This window comes from Mauremys mutica, chromosome 13 (assembly GCF_020497125.1).
Source record: "Mauremys mutica isolate MM-2020 ecotype Southern chromosome 13, ASM2049712v1, whole genome shotgun sequence".
In the NCBI taxonomy this organism is placed as follows: Eukaryota; Metazoa; Chordata; order Testudines; family Geoemydidae; genus Mauremys; species Mauremys mutica.
Window position 1 is genome coordinate 57,467,305 of NC_059084.1, and position 22,422 is coordinate 57,489,726.

Genomic DNA, 22,422 nt, shown 5'->3' on the forward strand with positions numbered 1-22,422 from the left:
AACCACATCACTGTTTGGCTCATATTCATGAAGGGCAGAAAACCTTACTTGGCTCTGATTTGCACATTTCCAGCAAGGCTGTTCACTGTGACCAATTAGAACTTAAGTGCAGCAGGGAGGGGTTAGTTTCCCTGTGTTAGGTGCCTAAATTCCTTTGTGAATCTAACTTCCCTGTAGGTGCCTGAATCCCAGAGTTAGACACCGCTGGGATTCACAAAACTCTTGCTCAGCTGATGCAGAACCCTGTAGCACCTAAACTCCCTCAGCACCAAAGTTGTTTCAGTAAAATTTCCCTGGGTGTCTATGTTTCAGTCCTGGGGCATGTGCACTGAAGCCACCATCTTGGTGTCCAGATGCCTAAGCCCCAGAGTGATTCCCAACCTGGGAAAGACAGCTATTCCTCTGCCTACCTCACCTGTGGAGCCTGAGCCTTGGTGCGAGAAGGAGGAAGATGTCCTCCCTCAGAACTGTTAGCCCGGTAGTCAGCGTACTCAGCTGGCATGGAGGAGACCCCAGGTCAAGTCCCCTCACTGCCTCAGAGGGAGAAGGGATTTGAAGAGACATCTGCTACCTCTGAGGCGAGGGCCCTTGTTACTGGGCAGCGGGATAGTGTCATAGTGCAGGAGTGTCAGCTTCAATCCTCCTGTTGAAACTTTTCCACTGCTAATTAAAGGGAAATTTGGCCAGAAAGAGTTACAGAACAAGGGTGAGAAGCATTATGGCTGCAGCACTCCCCTCTGAGTTCACAGACCTGGGCTCTATTCCCCCGGCTTACAACCCGCAGTGGCGGGCCCCAGAGGTGAGCTATGCAGAGGAACACCTGTCTTCCCCCAGTTAGTGCATTGCTGTGGGGTTTAGGCATCTGTATGCCTAGAGGAGGGCAACTGTGTGCATGCCGAGAGGCACCTAGGGAACTCTTACTGCCAAAACATGGTGTAGACTGAGATAAGCATCTTCAGGATTCAGCAACAGTTAAGTGGGGATTCGGTGACTCCTAGTGGGGCCTGATGCTGTACTTCTGGTGTGTAATATGGCAGCTAGGAGCCAAGTCCTTTTGTGAATGTAGCCCTGGCTACAGGATGATGAATTTGGTTAAATGTTCCTAGATAGATAGATTAGATAGATAGAGGTGATTATTAGACTCAATGGCAGATATACAGCAGATAATGATGACGTAGCTTGATAGATTCATACACAATAGTTTGTGATGATAGATAGATTCATATACAATAGGTTATGATACATAGATAGTGATGATTATTAGACACATAAGTAGATATACAGTAAACAATGATGACGTAGTTAGATAGATTCATATACAATAGTTTGTGATGATAAATAGCTTCATATACAATAGGTTATGATAGATAGATAGATAGATAGATAGATAGATAGATAGATAGATAGATAGATAGAATTTGTAAGACACATACATACATGTTGGTTTGTCAGTGCTCACATGGCACCAGTGAAGGTTGACCAGACATCCCAATATTATTGGGACCGTTCCAATATTAGGGGCTTTGTCTTATATACACAACTATACCTCCACCCCACCAAAAGAAATGTTTCAATTTTTCACACTTGCTATTTAGTCACCCATCACTAGTGTCACACAGAAATTTACACTGTGCTGAATAATAATATTACAGTTGCCTGGCACACAAATGTGTCTGCAAGATTTCTCTGTCAGTTCTCCTAGTTTAAAAAAGGAATGGAAGTAAGAAAGGAATTTTGTGCCGAGCTGTGATCCATGCTACAATCTCATTTACATCCCTGGTAAATGTGGAGTAACTTTACTGAAGCTGATGATGTTACTCCACATTTACACAGAGGCTAGTGTGGAAGCCACTGGCCTGTTATTTATAATGGTGAATTTTTTATTGCTTCTTAATTTACAAATTTTTTTTTCTTGTGCTGTGTGTGACAATAACATTTTACAACTCTCTTTCCTTCTGTGTGATGAATATTACATAAATAAATGATAATGTCCCATCATTTTTCACCTCGTGTGCCCCAGTGCTAGAAATAGCCTGGCTTTGTTCCACCACCGGCTGATTGTTCCACAGTAAGTGAATGCACTAAGGACTAAATTCACAAAGGGACGTAGGATATGTCAGCACTTACAATGCTACGGCAGCACATTTGTAGGGCTTCAGTGTGGGGACACATTGCAGTGATGGGAGGGGTTCTGTAGGCAATTTATTCCCCCTCCCCCCGCCAAGGCAGTAGCTAGGTTGCTGGAGTAAATCTTCTGTCAACCTAGTGCTGTCTGCACCAGGGGTTAGCTGGGCATGGCTACACCTGAGAGTCGTAGCGCTGCTGATGTAAGTTTTCAGTGTAGACTAGCCCTTAGGAGCTGAGCATCCCCACTCCTAACTCTTAGGTGCCTAGAAAATCACTGGGATCCACAAAGCCTGAGTGAGGTGCCCAGGCCTCTATACAATGAATGAGGAGGGATGGATGCCTAAGAATGGGATCCATAAAAGCCTGCCCTGCTGGGAGGTGACCAAGCTAGCCCATGGGAGATGGCAAGGAGGGGGCTGTGTGCTAAGCCCTGCCCCTCTTGCCTCTTTGTGAGAAAAAATTACTTGCCTGAGTAAGGGCCGGCTTTAGATTCTCTTGCTCACACTGAGTTGCACTTTACACCGAAAGTCATTTCAATGGCACTCTGTGTGGAGCAGCATGCTGCTCAATGACAGCAAGGGGATCAGATGTCTGTTGGAACTGTAACAAACAAACAAGTGTCCAGCACTCAGGCAGCTGTGGAAAGAGGTGGACACACGAAACAAATAGTGCTCATCTGTGGTTAAGAATTATATCCTAGGTTATTCTCCTGCTATGTTGGGTTTAATCCCGCCACAAAGACTTTGGTTCTTGTGAGCTGCAGTGATCACTACGCAGAGGATTTTGCAAGAATGCAAGAGTAGGCTAGTGCCCAGAATAGAGCAGTGATATTCACTGCTCTCTGAGTTAATAGCCACAGAAAGAATGACCTATTGCCACAGAAAGCAATGACATGCATTTGAAGACATTTGGACCTCCAGATATATTTGGTTAAAAACATTGAGATGGCTCAAGGAATGCCTGATCTCCCTTCCACCTGCCCTCTCTTCTTTTTCCCTTCCCCATCCCCGGTCATCTCCTTTCCGCCTTTCTCTATTCACGTGTGTCTTCTCCTCTTTCATTACTGTCCCCCACCCACAGATGTCTATGTAGCATTGTCTGCCTTTGTATTGCCTCACCTGGCTGCTTCGAGACGTTGTAAAATTGTGTAATCCCATAGTTCTACTGCAGTAGAGCCCTGTGCCTGACTCAAACCTGATGGGGAGAGGGGTGCCTGGAGGTGGTGTCTGTAGCTGGGTTGGGTGGCAAAAGGGTGGCCAGGCAGGGCCATGTCATTTTGGGTAGGGTTAAGAGGGCTGTTTCTCCTCCAGGGAAAGAGGTACTACTGGTTGTGTAAAAGCAGCTGCACACACAGGCACCAGGGAGCCAGGCAGGCAGCTGATTTGGGTGGGCAGGGTGGGGGAGCAGTTTCCCTGACCATGCTGCTCCCTCAGCCTATCATGTGTCTCCGAGGCTAAGGTGGGCGGTCTTCCCCATCACCTCCTCCACATCCACTGCCTGAACTCCGTCTGCACCTCAGATTCCTCAGCGCACACCCACAGTCCCAAACCTCAGTGCACCATTCAAGGCAACCTGAACCCAGCAGTGTCCAACAACAAATGCTGAGCTAGGGTCAGATCAGGTCTGAAAACAGCTTGACACTCATGGGCTGGGCTCTGGTTTGGACTGACTGTGCTTTGACCAAGTTTGGGCAGGGCTTTAGAATTAGGTTTGAGCAGGCTTCTATACTGGAGACCCCATGCAGCATGTGGTATTTGGAAATATATACAATTTGTAAATCACATTTACCTTTTTGGAAAGAAAGAAAGAAAGAAAGAAAGAAAGAAAGAAAGAAAGAAAGAAAGAAAGAAAGAAAGAAAGAAAGAAAGAAAGAAAGACTGGAATCTCTCTAGAGCCTTTTCATCATTAAAGTTTTACCAGATTAATAACCTGTTTGAGATTCACATGTTAATTTTGCTTATGCAACAGATATTTCAAAATGGTAGCGGAGGGAGTTGTTCTTCCTTTTCACTGAGGCAGTCAAAGCAATGCACAAAAAGGATCAGGAAGAAAACAATAGCAATGAATGGAGAAAAGGCATATAACTAGATAGTAACACCAGCTAAAAGGTGTTGTATGTCGCCAAGTCCCAGCTCCTCAACATTGGATTGACTGTGAGGGCCATGGGAGAAGCCTGCACTATCTTATGAATACTTTATGTTCTATTTGTTCATCGTGTGGCTTGCTACAGGGTTACTAGGAAGTTAATTTCAGCAGGCATGGAGGCCACGTAGGCTGGAAAGCAGACAGTAATATCTTGTACTATAAGGACAGTCCTGGTGTCAGTGCCTTTTAAGTTTTAACACCACCACCGGGCTGGTGACTGCGGACAGGAGGGCCGACAGGTGGGAAACTGAAACAAAGAGCTCTGGGAGTGATTGAAAATCCAAGCCATTGGAGCTCAGAGGGTGCAGGGATATTGACTGTTTGCTTTGGGAACAAAACCCCATTGTTGTGTTGTGCTTTGATTTCTGCTGTTGAGATTAAACGATACTTGGTTTAAAAAAGGCTGGTTCGGGACACTATGTTCACCCCTGGTCACAGGTCCTCATGGTAAATTTTGCAAGAGCAGTTGAACCTGGTTGAGCCTGCTGGTAAATGAGGATGTAACCTGGGTACTGGGTCTAAGGACTGGGAGAATGTACCTAAATAATGGGAGCTGCAGTGCCTTCTGGGAGTTGTAGTTTATTCCAAGTGTCCCCATTCTCCTCTACAGGCTGGGCTTCCTCATCCATCCCTCATAATGCATCATGGTCTCCCATCTTAGTAAGAGGTAGCTGTGCAATATGGAGTCCCTCTTCCTGTTGCGTTATGGAAGACGTAATCCAGATGGGGAATCCCAGCTTCTTGAGAATGGAGACATGAGGTACAAACTACATATCCCAGGAGGCACTGCAACTCCAAATTTTGGGCAAAATCTCTCTTTTCATAGAATATCAAGGTTGGAAGGGACCTCAGGAGGTCATCTAGTCCAGCTGCCTGCTCAAAGCAGGACTAACCCCAAGACAGATTTTCACCCTAGATGGCCCTTTCCAAGATTGAACTCAGAACGCTGGGTTTAGCAGACCAATGTTCAAATTTCTGAGCTATCCCTCCCCCCAGATACCATAGGGGGAACGTGTCCGTCTGCCTGACCAGGGACTTGAATCCTGGACTCAGATTAAAAGTCTGATACTCCACCAACTGAGCTAGCCAGGCTCACGTAATATAATATATGGAGATATACCTACCTCATAGAACTGGAAGGGACTACTTCCAGGGAAAGATTATTGAATCTGGTACCCTGCCTTTGCTAGCAGGACCAAGTACTGTCCCAGACAGATTGTGGGTTTGTTTTTTTTCCCAGATCCCTAAATGGCCCCCTCAAGGATTAAACTCACCACCCTGGGTTTAGCAGGCTAATGCTCAAAACACTGAGCTATCCCACCCCATTGTTGGCTAAAAGCTTAAAAATTTCCATGGAAAAAATGTTTTGGACCAGTTTCATTAAGACCCCATTATGCCAATTCAATGGGAGTGGAGTGAGAATCTCATCCATATGTGCTAGGTATGTGGCTGAAGAAATTATAGGTAAGTCACTCTGGGGTTTGCTGACATACGCCTCTGTTATTTTTTTCTCTTTACAGAAGTAACAAAAAATGCCCTTCTGTGAAGTTCTGCAGTCTTGTTAGCAGATATACTATAGTGTTGTAACAACTGTCTTATGTCATCAGGTCAGGTAAAAAAGTATTATACACTAAGGGTCAGATTTTCAAAGGTATTTAGGTCCCTAAAGATGCAGAGAAGTTCCTAGCTGGGTTTACTAATGCTCTTAAACAGATTATGGGCCAAACTTTTTTAGGCATTTCAAGCCAAGTGGGACTTCAAAAGCATCTTGTCACGTAATATCTGTTGAAATCAATGAATTTTAGGTACTGAGGTGTTGTAAAATCCCACTAGATTCCTAACTAAGGCTATGGCTACACTACACACCTTACAGCCGCACCATTGTAAGGCAAGCAGTGTAGCTGCTCTTTGTCACCAGCAGAGCTCTCTCTCGGTGACAAAATAAGCCTCCCCTCCCATGAGGGGCGGTTGCTTCGTCAACGAGAGAGTAGCTCCCACCGACAAAGCACTGTCCACACTGGCAGTTTTCGTCATTAAAACTTTTGTCGTTCAGGAGGATGTTTTGTTCACACCCCTGTGTGACAAAAGTTTTAATGATGACAGTGCAGTGTAGAGAAAGCCACAATTTTTTTAAAACCTCTTCTTAAGTAAATACTGAATAAAGTTAAAAGGGATGGTAGAACAAGGACATATCTGGAGGTCTGGTGAGAGAAGATCTGGTTTCTTTCTTTCTTTCTTTCTTTTTCTTTCTTTCTTTCTTTCTTTCTTTCTTTCTTTCTTTCTTTCTTTCTTTCTTTCTTCTTGTGATTTGATCTGAAATAGAGCGCAACACACTCTCCAAAAATATCAAATTCAGTTTGAAGATTTGATCTTTTCCAGACAGACTTTAAACGTACCCAGAAGGACACGTGTGGAATAGGGTGATGTCAAAATATGAACATTTAACTCCTTGCTTTCCAAATGATCCTTCAGAGTTTGTTTGGTTTTCCCCTAGACAAAACCCATGGCAGATGCAGAAGGGGGAAATAAAACTTATGTCACAGAATTCATCCTCCTGGGATTCTGGAATACTCCAGAGCTTCAGACCCTTCTCTTCCTGCTGTTTCTGGTGATCTACATTGTGACCATGTCTGGGAACCTTCTGATTGTTGTGCTAGTTGTGACTGATCAGCAGCTTCACACCCCCATGTACTTCTTTCTGGGGAACTTGTCTTTCCTGTATACTTGCTACACCTCAGTCATTGCCTCCAGGTTGCTGGCTGGATTCTTGGTGGAGGACAGGACAATGTCCTTCAGGGACTGCATCACGCAGTTATTCTTCTGCGAGGAGAGATTACAAAGACTGGGTCTGTTCAGCTTGGAACAGAGGTGACTAAGAGGGAGTATGATAGAGATCTATAAAATCATGAGTGGTGTGGAGAAAGTGAAAAAGGAAGTGTTACTTACCCCTTCACATAACACAAGAACTAGGAGTCACATGATTAAATTAATAGGCAGGAGGTTTAAAACAAACAAAGAAAATGTACTTCTTCACACAATACACAGGTAACCTGTGGACCTCATTGCTAGGGATGTTGTGGAGGTCAAAAGTATAACTGGGCAAAAAAACCCGAGATCAGTTGGGGGATGATAATGGAAAACAAATGTTACTGCTTTTTTAAACCTTTACCACCATTAACTGAAAGTGTGCAAGTCACTTAGACGGCCAGTCGGAGCAAAAAAATTAACAAATTTGTGGAAAAATAACAATAAGTGGTAAAGCATCAGGTCATGACATGGAGCGCAGCAGCACGTGGTTAACCACAATGTTGGTGCGTGTCCGAAGGCCTAACTATAAAAATAAACAAGAGCCAGGGAACCAAAGCAGGAGAGAGAGAGGGAGTGAGAGAGAAGACACTGATTGAGAACTGCTAGCAAGAGCCGTGGTCACAAATGATTCTCCCCAGATGACCTGCAGATGACTGGCCATCGGAAGCTGCCCATTCAGCATTACCTCTGATTGTATGTCACTGCGGTTTGAGGTGCTTCTAGCTAACTGCAATAGGGATTTTTGTGTTAATAAGAGGCTTTGTGTGTTTGAACTGCTTGTGTCAGTCACTTATGAGACAAAGGTGTCGGGTCCTCAGGGAATTCCTGAGACCATCCCAGTACAGTGAAACCCTTGGAAGAGTAACAGAGGATGGAGGCCATCAATGGCTATTAGCCAGGATGGTCAGGGATGGTCAAGGAGGCACCTCAATTGCAAGAGGTGATGCTAAATAAAACCCTTCTGTCCTTTGCACATGATCAAGGACCATTGAAGCAACCCAGCCTTCATTTATGGAGATTATTTCTGATGTACATTTTCATGGTTTACATTTTTAAAAATGCCATTTACTTAATTTCCATCACTAAATAACTATCATCTCTGTGATACAACGTATGGAAAGATTTAAGTAATTGTATTGATTATTTATTTATTTTTTGCCTGAATGCCTTGCAGAGTAAGAAACCCTCCTGTAAAAATAGTTTACAGGAATGTGAATTGTGAAGAAATAAGTCCCCAGGGAATAGCAGTATTAGACAAAACCCTCATGCAAAGTAGGGCTTTAAAATACTAAAATAAAATGTAAGAAGACCTGTTAGAGCTTTCAAACTGGTTAAAGGAGTTCTTTTAAAATAGTGTTACTTTAGTTTTTTTAAGTTTTGCCCAGAATACAAGAAGATAATCCAGCGATACTGCTCTGCCATTGAAAAATCCAAGGTACAGTTACAAACCCCACAATTGAAGGGTTTTACAATAAAAACATGTATCTTTTTCAAGAGACAAAAGCCACAGCTCGAGTGACGCTCAAGTTAGGCCACAAACTAACGCTGCAGTGAAGGGTGTGTCTGCACTGCAATCATGGGGTTTGACTGCAGCTTGTGCACACACGCCTGAGTCAGCTTTAATCTAGTTCGCTCAGGTACCGGAGCAATGGCGCTGCAGCACTGTCTGCTTCAGCGTAGGCTGGAGGAGCCCACTCGGAGTCCTGTGATCTTCCTTGCATGGCAAGTGTGTGCTGAAGTGTGTGCTGCCGTGGCTTTAACGCTCCAGCACTTGGTAGCTAAAGTAAAGCGCGCTGGGGACTGGCCACACCAGCTGCAATCACACCGCGTGATCCCAGCGGAAACTGGCCCAAAGGCAAGCTCAGAAAACGTAATGAGATGGTCTGAAAAAAGGGATGAGAATGGCTTAAGAATGATGAGCTATAAACAAAACAAAAGAAAATATACAATGTTGGGTGGAGGTTTATTCATCTTCTGGCTCCTGAGCATGTAGGGGTCACTTTTCCAGCTTTTCTCTCCAACCACAAGGGCTAGAATCCTACTTCAGCTCCCCAGCTGGATTAAATCATCGGCTTCTTTGGAGTCAATTGGCCAGATCCCCCATCTGGTGTAAAATCAGTCTGGCCTGGTCTACACTAGGCGTTTAAACCGGTTTTAGGAACGTAAAACCGATTTAACGCCACAACCGTCCACACTAGGAGGCACCTTATATCGATTTTAATGGCTCTTTAAACCGGTTTCTGTACTCCTCCCTAACGAGAGGAGTAACGCTAGTATCGGTATTAACATATCGGATTAGGGTTAGTGTGGACGCTGATCGACGGCATTGGCCTCCGGGAGCTATCCCACAGTGCACCAGTGACCGCTCTGGACCGCAATCTGAACTCGGATGTAGTGGTCAGGTAGACAGGAAAAGCCCCGCGAACTTTTGAATATTTCCTGTTTGCCCAGCGTGGAGCTCCGTTCAGCACGGGTGGCGATGCAGTCCGAAATCAAAATAAAAAAAGAACTCCAGCACGGACCATGCGGATGTGATCGCTGTAAGGGCAGGCAAATCCGTTCTATCAGCGCTCCGTTACAGAAGATGAAATTCAGAATCCTTTTTTAAAAATCTCCAGACAGACGCCATAGCAGGGACTCAGCGCACTGCAGCGTGACAAGCGTAACGGAAAGCCAAAGAATCAAATGGACGCTCATGGACTGGAGGACTGAAGCTATCCCACAGTTCCTGCAGCCTCCGAAAAGTATTTGCATTCTTGGCTGAGCTCCAAATGCTTCTAGGGTCAAACACAGTGTCCGCGGTGGGTCAGGGCATAGCTTGGCAATCTACTCACCCCCCACACACACCCCCAGAAGCGAAAGGGAAAACAATCCTCTGACTCTTTTACATGTCACCCTATCTTTACTGAATGCTGCAGATAGACACGATGCTGCAGCCGTCAACACCAACATCATCACTCCCCCCCTGCCATGGGTGGCTGATGGTACAAAAGGACTGGTAACCGTCCTCGTCATCAGCCTATTGGCACATGGGGCAGTAATCATGCTGACTAGCATCCGTCAGGTCGATCAAGGGCGCCTGGCCCTAATTTTTTCTGGTGGTGGATGGTGCAATATGTCTGGTAACCATTGTCATCATAGCAACAGGGGGCTGAGCTCCATCAGCCCCCACCCTTCATGTGTAAAGAAAAGATTCAGTTGCCCCTGGACTAGCAGAGGGATGCTGGGCTTCTCTCCTACACACTGCTTAATGTCCTGTCTGGACTATCATAGCAGCTGGAGGCTGCCTTCCACTCATTTCTCACTAACAAGTCACCATGTCTTATTCCTGCATTCTTTATTACTTCATCACACAAGTGGGGGGACAATGGTATGGTAGCCCAGGAAGGCTGGGGTAAGAACGGAATGAACAGGTGGTGTTGTTACAGGAGCACCCCCTGTGAATAGCATACAGATCATAATTTCTGCAGGATCTGACACAGAGCAGCTGTGCTCTCTGGTTCTATGATACAGTGGTTATCTAGTACACTTGCCTATATTCTAGGCAGGACTGATTCTATTTTTAGATACCAAAAAGGAGGGATTGACTCAGGGAGTCATTCCCAATTTTGGCTTTTGCGCCCCTGGCTAAGAGCAGCCAGGGACACTTATGACAGCAGCAAATGGTACAAAAGGACTGGTAGCCATGATCATCTTAGTTCCAATTTATGGAAGGGTTTGGATGGTGCAATATGGCTGGTAACCATCTCTGCTGTCATGCAAAAGCAAAAGCATGCTTCTGTGTAGCGCTGCTGAATCGCCTCTGTGAGCGGCATCTAGTACACATACGGTGAGAGTCACAAAAGGCAAAACAAGCTCCATGATTGCCATGCTATGGCATCTGCCAGGGCAATCCAGGGGAAAAAGGCGCGAAATGCTTGTCTGCCGTTGCTTTCCCAGAGGAAGGAGTGACTAACGACATTTACCCAGAACCACCTGCGACAATGATTTTTGCCCCATCAGGCACTGGGATCTCAACCCGGAAGTTCCAAGGGGCGGCGGGGGAGGCTGCGGGAACTATGGGATAGCTAGGGAATAGCTACCCACAGTGCAACGCTCCAGAAGCCAACGCTAGCCTCGGACCGCCGACGCACACCACCGAATTAATGTGCTTAGTGTGGCCGCGCGCAATCGATTTTATAAAATCTGTTTTACAAAACTGGTTTATGCAAATTCGGAATAGTCCCGTAGTGTAGACGTACCCTCTCACTCCACTGAAGGCCAATGGATGAGCCAGTGTGTAGTGTAGACCTGCCCTGATATGGCATGAGAACGACTATCTAGCCTGGTGGTTAGAGCACTTAGCTAGGAAGGGAGGGCCCCAATATCCTGCCCCCTTTCCCTTTTGTTATTCAGCCCCAGTGGAACAGCTTCAGGAGGAGCAACTGAGGATGCTCCGTCTCTGAATAGCTCACAGTCTAGTGGTTCCAGCAGCCACCTGAGATATGGCAGGTCCCTGCTCAAATCCCTTCTCCCCAGCAGGCAGAGGGGAGCTGGTCCTTTGTTTTCTCACTGAGCTCATATCCTGGCCTCTTATTTGTAATGGGATCCTCTTCTTTTGCTAATTAATTTCTTTATCACTAGCCCTGGGAGGTTTGTAATAGGTGGAGATATACCAATCTCCTAGAACTGGAAGGGACCTCGAAAGGTCATCGAGTCCAGCCCCCTGCCTTCACTAGCAGGACCAATTTTTGCCCCAGATCCTTAAGTGGCCCCCTCAAGGATTGAACTCACAACCCTGGGTTTAGCAGGCCAATGCTCAAACCACTATCCCTCCCCCCCATAACATGGCACAACCTTCTTTTATGCTGTCCATTGAACAGTCAATAAATAAAGCCTACAATGCATTAGAAATCTCCTGGGTAGGTCTCATGGCTTCCTAATAGTTCACAGTAAATGGGAACAAAATGGGATGGATTTTCAAAGATGCCTAAATTAGAACTTTTTGAAAAAGTTCTGAGAAAGGGATTTTCACAAAAATATGGATTTGTCAAGAACAAAATTTCTCCATCGTAGAGTGATTTCAGGCCCTCTGCAGACTCAGGTAGATGTTACTGCATCAGACTCAGGGACGCTTCCCTCTCAGGGAGATTGGCTCTGGGTCTCTGCAGACTTCAGGGAGATGCTATTTTTTAGTTGCTCTTGGTTCAACTTTTCCAGATTTCTGCACAGCCATAACATTCATAAATGTATTCACAAACACTGCACTGATTTCTAACTAATCACAGGAAAGACATAAAGTAGCCTGGTGGTCAGAGCATTTAGCTAGGAAGGGAGGGGCCCAGAATGAGGTCCCAGTAACCTTTTGTTATTCAGGCCCAGTGGAACAGCTTGAGTAGGAGCAACTGAGGAAGCTCCATGTCTGAATAGCTCACAGCCCAGTGGTCCAGGCACTCCCCTGAGCAGGGCTGGCTCCAGGCACCGGCGGAAGAAGCATGTGCCTGGGGCAGCACATGCTAAGGGGCAGCATTCCGTCCATTCTTGGGGCGGCACAGTCTGGGCGGCTTTTTTTTTTTTTTTTTGCTTGGGGCAGCAAAAATGGTAGAGCCGGACCTGCCCTGAGAGGTGGCAGATTGCTGCTGAAATCCCTTCTCCCCCGCAGACAGAGCGGGGACTTGAAGAGGGGTTGTCCTGCATTCCCACGAAGTGGTCTCAGCTGTGGCACAGGGGCAGTCCTCTTCCTCCCACCCCGGCTTCTTGCTAGAAATACGCTAGGCTTCGAACTCAAAGAAAGGGCTCAGAACTGAGCATCCTAAGCAAAGGTAGGCGCTGAACGACCTGAGAGGGGCAGAGACAGCACACTGCCCCCTCCTTGGCATCTTCCATGTGCTACCTGGGTCAGCTCCCAGTGGGTGCTGGCTTTTATGGATCCCATTCTCAGGCGTCTATCCCTCCCCATTCATTGCATAGGGGCCTGGGCACCTAACTCAGGCTTTTTGGATCCCACTGATTTTTAAGGCACCTAAAATTTAGATGCAGTGATGCTCAGCACCGAAGTGATGGTCTACGTGGAAAACATATATCAGCAGAGAAGTAGCTATGCTGATCTAACCCCTGCTGTAGACAGTGCTAGGTAGATGGAAGAATTCTTCTATTGACCTAGCTGCTGCCTCTAGTGGAGTTGTGCTGCTGTAGCATTTTCAGTGTAGAAATAGCCTACGTCCCTTTGTGAATTTAGTCCTTTGCACTCTCACTTACTGTGGAACAATCAGCTGCCAGTGGAACAAAGCTGGGCTATTTCTAGCACTGAGGCCCACAAAGTGGAAGGAAAGACATTGTAAAGTGTTATTGTTACACACAGCACAAGATAAATTATTTGCAAATTAACAAGTAATAAAAAACTCACCATTATAAATAACAGGCCAGATTCTAACCTCCATGTAAATGTGCAGTAACATCATCAAATGCAGATCTTTTTTAATGGGTCTGCCAGGCATCCTTCAGACTCATCAGAAGACACATATAAATCAGGCTACATGGGAAATGGTTTTCTCATTTTGCAAGAATTTTGGAGATTTCCAACATTTTCCTGTCTCAAATCGAGACAAATAGTCAAAATCTCAAAATGTTTTGCAAATCAACATACCTCACCACAATAATCAGTTCAGATCCATTGAAACATTTCATTTCAATTCATTTGAAATGTTTCATTTTGATTTTGAACTTTTAAAACTTTTCCCTTAATATAAATTACATTGAATTTCAAAAACGAAAGGTCATTTTCAACTGAAAAAAATATGATTTTTTTATTTAAAATACTCCAAACCAGAATTTTTCAACAATTTTGAAATTTTTTTCCAACTTTTTTTTAGTTGGGGTCTTTTTTCAGTCATGGTGCCTCCAGTCCACATCTGTAAGGCAGGAATAATCACATTATCACAGCTGAAATGGACATTCTGAAAACAGTTTAATCGATATTGGTGAAGGGGTACAGAAACTTTCGTAAAGGGCACGACAAAAAACCTTACACATAAATAGGGCTAGTCCAGAATGACTTTATCCAGAGCAGAATTCTGTCAAGAACTGATGACATGAGAATTATTATGCCCCCTCGCAATTTCATCCTTGACTACTTGGACAGGATTCTAATTCTGTTCCTGGCTTTGACAAAAGCTTTCTCTGTCACATTTGAGAAGTCGCTTTGGCTGGGCTATGTAAGGAAGTTATCACTCATATGCCAGTGAAATTCAGTTTTTACTTGTTTAGATTCTGTTGAATTTCCCAACTTTATTTCTGATTGAACCCTCAGTTTCCCATCCTGAATTTTCTTAAGGTTCTCAGATACTTTGGTGGTGACCATCAGAGAGTAGCTTATACTAATAATGAAATATGAGCTTCCCACAAGGCTTTGGTCCTCAGCACGCACTCAGCAAACAGACAACATTACTCATGAGGATAATTTATATCATTGACAATCTGGATATGCTTATTCTCTCAGGCAGGAGCAGATCAGAAGCAATTCCACAGCTGTCAATGCAGCCAGGGCCAGTTTTAGGCCAAACCGTCTGTAAGATCTAAGCTTCAAATTCCTTCACCTGAGCACCTCAAAAGCAGCTGGGTGCGTGGAACTGTAACATTACAGATTTAATCAGTTATCTGATTGTCTCAGTCTTTCTATCTGTCCATGTCTGTACTGCCACACACCTTGAGAAGGCATTGTTCACTAGAAGCAGACACTAATTTTCGACTGGTAGCCTCTGGTAGCGGGGATTTCAAGTCGATCTGTGTGATTTAGGTTGGAGCATTTCCCCCAGTGGAGTTCTGCCTCCACTTACTGATACTTTCCAGACTTGATAGGTAAGACAGGAGAGTACCTAGTCCTAACATCTGCAGACACCCTCGTGCAAAATGATGTGTCAGTGTCTTTTCATACCCCAGGTGTTCTGCTGCTGCATTATCATGAGCACCCTCCAGTATTGTTCTCTGAAAGCTTTCTGGCAGGTCAGTTCTGTTACCCCAGACACCAGCAAGTTGGTAGCTGGATCAATGGACTGTGTTGAGCCGGCCCACTCCAGTCTGGGCCTCCTTCGGTAGATTTGGTGGTACCAAACATAACTCAGGGACCCTAGACTGGTCTTGCCACACGTCCTCCCAAAACCAGCCTGAGCCTATTCTCACGGCCCTCACCCCGCTGAGAGTGTCCACAACCACAGCTTGCTTTCCAGGTTTATGGGGAGCTGTGCATGTGAATTAAGAAAGTTTGTGAATCCATCTCCACAGGCATCCTGGGTTCTGCTTGGTAAGGGGCTGCTAGAAGCCACTGGTCTGTGTGTGCTCTGAATTCCATGCACAGACCACAGGGCCCTGGGATTATTCAACCCATACCAGCACTGTATGAGTGCCTGTGCCAAGCAACATCTCTGCTCCACAGCCAGAATGGCTGAGAGGATCAGGGCAAACCCAATTCCATTGCTATTCATAGACTTCTTCGACCACCCAAGAGCGCACTCCTCAGGGAGGCCGCCATTGTGGGCCCACTTACCCTGCCCATATTTCTCTGTAACATCGATGTGGCGTGAAGAAGCAGTGTTGATGCGCTTAACTTTGAGGCATATAGAAAATCAGTGGGTCTCACCAGGCCTGAGTTCAACAATCAGGATCTCTGAACAATGAATGGTGGGAAATGGGCACCTCAGAATGGGATTCACAAAAGCCAGAATGCTAAGCAGCTCCGCCACCAGGTTGCTCAGCGCCCAAGTGCCGGCCGGCACCCGTCTCTGAGCTGTAAAACCTTCGCTGGCATTAGGCAGAGATGTCACTGCTATGCTACACCTTGATCATGCTGCCCCGGAGGCTGGCCAGTCTCCCTGACTGATTTTCTACTTGACCCTCATGATTGTTTATATGTTAACAAAAAACAACCAGCTGAGGGCCTGTAACAAAGTGTTCTCTGTCTGATGCACTGGACTGACACCTCTGCTCAGTCCCCTCCTACAGAGCCTGAGAAACAAAGAGATAGAGCAGGCCCTATGGATGCCAGTCCGTACATTTCAGACCTCCCATAGAAAACATCGCTGGTTTTGGTTTGGATAGAACAAAATGGAAGTGGTTAGAGTTGATCTGTAGAGGGCCTATGATTCCTTTAGACTCGCCATTTGGCTAATCCAGGTGAAAATGAAGCAGTGTGGCTGAGTGATTAATTTGTATTGATTTGTTCATTCGAAAGATGTCACCTCCTTTTTCCATCTGAATGGCTGATGGAATAAATTATGATCTTTTCAACTGTATTTGTTATTCCACATGAATCTCTGTTTGGGTGAATTATGCATTTAGAGACAGACTTTCAGGCTCCATAGTCGAGGTCAGTTGTCCTGAAGGGCCTGGCTCTCATTTAAGCAGCACAATGAGTGAGCAACCTTTCAAAAGTTAGGGTTAGAAAGTGAGTGTTGCAACAGCAGAGATGCCAGCTCATGCAACTTTATCTTGCTTCTTTTGGTATTTGCTGTTCCATGGTAAAGTTGTAGCACCTAGATGCACACAATTATGTTAGAACCTCTCCAGGGAGTTAGGAGAGAATACCTATCCCTGTGCAATATAAAGAAGGGACTTGAACAGGGTCTCCTACCACTCTTGCATGCCCTAACCACGACACTGTGAAGTCTTTCTTGCTTTATATCTGGCCTACTGCATATTTAATTATTTACATGCAAGAGAACAACTTCAAAAGGAGGGACTAAGAGAATAGTCCATAGCTTGGTGGTTAAGTCATGACTCTGGTAGTTAGTCTGAGACCTCATAGTTAGAAAGCTTTTTCCTACTATCTAACTTAAATCTCCCTGGCTGGAGATTAAGCCCATTACTTCTTGATTTTTCTCCTCAGTGGACATGGAGAACCCTTGATCTATGTCCTCTTTATAAGCCTGTAAGATATTTGTAGACTATCAGGTGCACCCCCAGTCTTCTTTTCGCAAGACTATACATGCCAAGGGCTTCTTTTTTTCCCCACCTTTTCGCGTAGGTCAGGGGAAGGTCTCAAGACAGCTCAGCAGAACTTCCCTTTGTATTGGCATGAGAAACCTAAGGAAATGCCCATGCCTTCAATTTACCAAAACCTACAGCCTTCTCTCCTGCTTCAAATCCCTTCTCAAAACCCACCACTGCAAAACAAACAAACAAATGAACAAACACAACAACATTAAAGGTTTAAAAACTGAGGCATAGAGAGAAGAAACAATATCAACGTGAAAGGAGTCTGATGCACAGTCCTGGTTGCCCCAGCTAAAAAAAGATATAAAGGTACAGAGAAGGGCAACAAAAATAATTCAGGATATGGAAGAGCTTCTTTATGAGGAGACAATAAAAAGACAGGGACTGCACAGCTTGGAAATGAGATGACTGAGGGGGTATATGAGAGAGGTCTGTAAAGTCATGGCTGGTGCAGAGAAAGTGAATAAGGATGTGTTTACTCCTTCACATAACACAAGAACTATGCGTCACTCAATGTAATTAACAGGCAGCCGGTTTAAAACAGGGTGACCAGATGTCCCGATTTTATAGCAACACTCCCGATATTTGGGGCTTTTGCTTATATAGGCACCTATTGCCTTTCACCCCCGTCCCGATTTATTACACTTGGTATCTGGTCATCTTAGTTTAAAACAAACATAAGGAAGTATTTCTTCACATAATGCACAGTCAACTTGTGGAAGTTGTTGCCAGGGGATGTTGTGAAGGCCAAAAGAATAACTGGGTTCCAAATCCAAAGTCTTGGACCAAACTTGGGACTTCTAGATCAGGTGTTGGAGATGATGTAATGGGGTTCACTCACCACTGGAGTGCTGCCTTGTGGCTGGGTCTGAGGATTAGCACTCACTTTGTCTGGCACCCCATCCCAGCAGTTGCTCTCGCCATGGCCTCTCTGTCTCTCTGGGTCTCAAGGTGCTCCTCGTTGTGACTCAACCCTATGGCCAGGTCACTATGTAGTCCTTCTCTCTGGGGTGTCAAAGTCCCACTGGACAAGCTGTCTGTATGCCATGTCAGGCAGTCTTCCAGTCCAAGCCAGGTCCAGAGCCACTTTCCCAGTAGCTGGTAAGAGGAACCTGCAATGCACACTACTCCAGGTTCCAGCCCAGGGACCCTATGACCAGCAACCATGGTCTGCTCAATCTCAGATCCTGTTGCTGATACTCTGGGCTATTTCCTACCTCACCTTTCTATCTCCTGGACCACCTCTGAGTTCACCAGCCTGAGCTTCCTCTACTCCCCGTGTCTACTTCAGCCATCTGTTTCTCACCAGACCTTAGACCTCCTCTTTGTCCTTAGCCAACTCCCTTTCTCTCTGCGGAGTGACTTCAGATCTCCTCCTAAAGACCCTTCTTGCTCTCAACTTCCAGGCTTGGTAGAAACCCAGCCTGGCCCAGCCTGTTTCCAATAACTCACTGTGCGAGTATTAGAGTATTATTGATACTATAGCAGAGGTCAGGGCCCCACTCTGCCAGGTCCTTTACACAGACAGTAAGAAACAGCTCCTGCTCTAGAGTAGTTTATAATCTAAACAGGCAGGAGGTGGGGGACTAAACAGAGGCAAAGGAGCCATTAGAACCCAGGTCTCCTGACCTGCACTCCAGTGCTCTATTCACTCACTCCCACTGCCTCACAAATTATTAATGTGAATAATGGCTCTCTGGCTGGAATAAGGGCATGACAGCCTTGTGCTTAGCTTGTTTCTTCATGTGGCATGGTTCTCCTGACTGGTTTGTGCATTCCCCACATTAACTGACCAGGATGCCTGTTAGCAATCCCGAGGGAGGCATGCCACCTCATTCAAAAGGGGCTGTTTGAATGAGGTGGCATTGGAATGGTTTAATTCAGGGATCGGCAACATTTCAGATGCGGCTCACCAGGGTAAGCACCCTGACGGGCCGGGCCAGTTTGTTTACCTGCCACGTCCGCAGGTTCCCACTGGCGGTGGTTTAGTGATACAGGCCAATGAGGGCAGCGGGAAGTGGCGGCCAGCACATCCCTCATACCGCGCCACTTCCCAAGACCCCATTGGCCTGCAGCAGTGAACTGTGGCCAGTGGGAGCCATGATTGGCCGAAGCTGCCGATACAGCAGGTAAAGAAACCAGCCCGGCCCGCCAGGGTGCTTACCCTGGTGAGCTGTGTGCCAAAGGTTGCCGATCCCTGGTTTAATTCCTTTAAATCCTTTGCCCTTTTCTGAAAGTTTGCCCTGCGGAAGGGCCTCAGGTTTTCTTACAGGTGAAAGCATTCTATTATCACCATTTGGGACTGTGCTGAAAGATGCTGCCTCATTCTTGCATAATGGTGTGCATGTCAGTTGGCTTTCTGAACCACAGATCAGTGCAGCTGATATGGATAGCTGAGGAAATCAACTTCTGAAAAAAAATTAGAAAATTGAAAGCTGAGACTCACTTTTTCTCATTAATTTCAGCATAAAGATTTTTTTTTTGTCAGAATGTTCCCAGGATCTCAACACACTACCATCTTCAACAAACATTCTGTCCACAGTGGATAGACCTGACCTAGAGGACATGAATCTTGCACTTATTGATAATCTAGATACAACTGTGAGTGTTGTCTCCATGACTGAATATAGGACTGGAGCAGGCAGACCAACTTGGAAATCTTCATAGATGGAAGACTATCTGGATTCCTAGGAATTATTGCTTAAAGTTCTTATTTAACTAAAGGGGGGATATTGTAAAGATCAGTACATCTTTATCTTAGTGCTAAATTGCTTTCTGGCATGTTATTTTGGGGTTGTATCTGAGCTGGGGGGGGGTATAGCTGCCTTAGTGTGCTGGAGTTGGTCCTTGCACTGTTCCAATAACTCCCTGTTATTGTATTGGAGTATTATTGATACTATAGCTGTGGTCTGGGCCACACTCTGCCAGGTCCTTTACATAGACAGTAAGAAACAGCTCCTGCTCTAGAGTAGTTTATAATCTAAACAGGCAGGAGGTGGGGGACTAAACAGAGGCAAAGGAGTCATTAGAACCCAGGTATGCTGACCTGCTCTCCAGTGCTCTATTCACTCACTCTCACTGCCTCACAAATTATTAATGTGAATAATGGCTCTCTGGCTGGAATAAGGGCATGACAGTCTTGTGTTTAGCTTGTTTCTTCATGTGGCATGGTTCTCCTGACTGGTTTGTGCGTTCCCCACATTAACTGACCAGGATGCCTGTTAGCAATCCCGAGGGAGGAATGCCACTTTATTCAAAAGGGGCTGTCAGATGTTTAAATTGAATGGTTTAATTCCTTTAAATCCTTTGCCCTTTTCTGAAGCTTCGCCCTGTGGAAGGGGCTCAGGTTTTCTTCCAGGTGAAAGTATTGTATTATCAGCACTTGGGCCTGCACTGAAAGATGCTGCCTCATTCTTGCATAATGGTGTGCATGTCAGTTGGCTTTCTGAACCACAGATCAGTGCAGCTGATATGGATAGCTGAGGAAATCAACTTCTGAAAAAAATTAGAAAATTGAAAGATGAGACTCACTTTTTCCCCTTGTATTTCAGCATAAGGGTTGCTTTTGTTCTTGTTGGGTTTTTTTAAATGAACATTTTCACAAAAACAACTGGAAAATGTGGATGTTTCATTCTAAAACCAAATACCCCGAAATGATATTTTTTTAATTTGTAAAGATTAGCTCAGTACTACCTTGGGGCTGTAGGCAGTGGAATCTCATGCCCCTAATCTGCCCAATGAGCCATGTTCCCCAGCTGAACTACATCTCCCATGATGCACCATGGCCAAGGACACCCATTATGCACCCTAGTGGCTCAGTAAGAGGTGCATCTTGGGATCAGTCTGCCCAGGGAACGTGGTCCATAGAGGAGAATGACCCGCAAGCCAACTCCCACGAGGCATCATAGCCACATTTCAGATTTTTGTTTTGTTTTGGTTGCAGATGAAAGGTTTTGTTATTTGTTGTTTGTTGTGATTTTGTCAAAAAGTGAATTTTCCCTCAGAAAAACAAAACATGCCAGACTGGGGAGCTGCTACAACTCCCCAATTTAGCCTGTACAGAAACCGGAAGGCAGATGGTGTCCCACAATTGATTATAGAAGAATTAATGAAGCTACAGTACTTATGGCCCCAATTGTAGTCAGCCTTCCATCTATAAGGGCCGGTATAGTAGCCCTGGCTAAATGATTCACTGTCAGTGGACACTGCTAATTGTTTCTTTGCTATCCCATTAACCTCTTTAAATTAATAACAAGCTGAGTTATGAAAACTCCTGAGTTCCTCTTAACACCAAAGAGACAAATGGCTGAGCAGGTACAAAAGAAGGTCTGGCTGGCAAATTTGGTGCAAACAGTTACGAATTAGAGGGATTAGATATAGCAATTCACAGAAATAAATGCACAGTATGTATTAAGGTATAGGGCCTTGCATTTTTGTTTTCTTATATTTTTGCAGGTTGAGTTACAAATTTATGGAAGGAAGAATTATACAGTGATGTTTGCTTCGTTTTGCTGCTTGTGGGCACAATTGCTATGTGAATACTGGATCTGTTTGTGTCATTGAACCGTATCTGAAGCATAAGCCATAAAATTGTTACATTACTCAAATTTTTACACAATGCACAAACAGAAGAACATAAGAATGGCTATATCGGGCCAAACCAATAGTCTACCTAGCCCAGTATCCTGTCTTCTAACAGTGGTCAATGCCAGGTGCTTTAAAGGAAATGGACAGAACAGGCATTCATCAAGTGATCCAGCCCTTGTTGCCCATTCCCAGCTTCAGGCAAAGAGAGCTTAGGGCCACCATCTCTGCCCATCTTGGCTAATAGCCATTAATGGACCTATCCTGCATGGCTTTATTTGGTTCTTAAAAAAAAAAGTTATAGTCTTGGCCTTCACAACAACCTCCAGCAAGAAGTTCCACAGGTGAACTCTGTGAAAAAATGTTTCCTTATATTTTCAACCTGCTGCTTATTAATTTTGGTTGGTAACCCCTAGTTCTTGTGTTATGAGAAGAAGTAAATAACACTTCCTTTCCTTTCTCGACACCAGTTATGATTTTATAGCCCTCTATCATATTCCTTCTTTTCATCTCTTTTCCAAGATAAAAAGTCCCAGCCTTGTTAATCTCTCCTCATATAAAGTTGTTCCAACCCCCTGTTCATTTTGATTCCTTTTTTTCCTGTGCCTTTTCTAATTCCAATATCTATCTTTTTTCAAGATGTGGATGAACCAAAGATTGATATAAAAACAATATAATATTTTCTGTCTGATTATCTATCACTTTCCTAATAAGTCCCAACATTCTGTTAGTATTTTTTGATAGCTGCTGCACATTAAGTGGATGTTTTCAGAGAACTATCCACTGTGATTC

General features: G+C 45.0%; 1 protein-coding gene across 1 annotated transcript in view; it reads left to right on the forward strand.

Annotated features, from left to right (window-relative positions):
* Positions 1-6,775: 6,775 nt before the first annotated feature.
* LOC123347828 (cytosolic phospholipase A2 gamma-like) overlaps positions 6,776-22,422 on the forward strand; it is a 57,228-nt gene continuing 41,581 nt past the window's right edge. Inside the window, exons 1-2 of the mRNA XM_044985018.1 lie at positions 6,776-7,118; positions 19,535-19,647. Of these exons, the coding sequence (XP_044840953.1) occupies positions 6,776-7,118; positions 19,535-19,647 (456 nt within the window). The remainder of the gene's footprint in view (positions 7,119-19,534; positions 19,648-22,422) is intronic.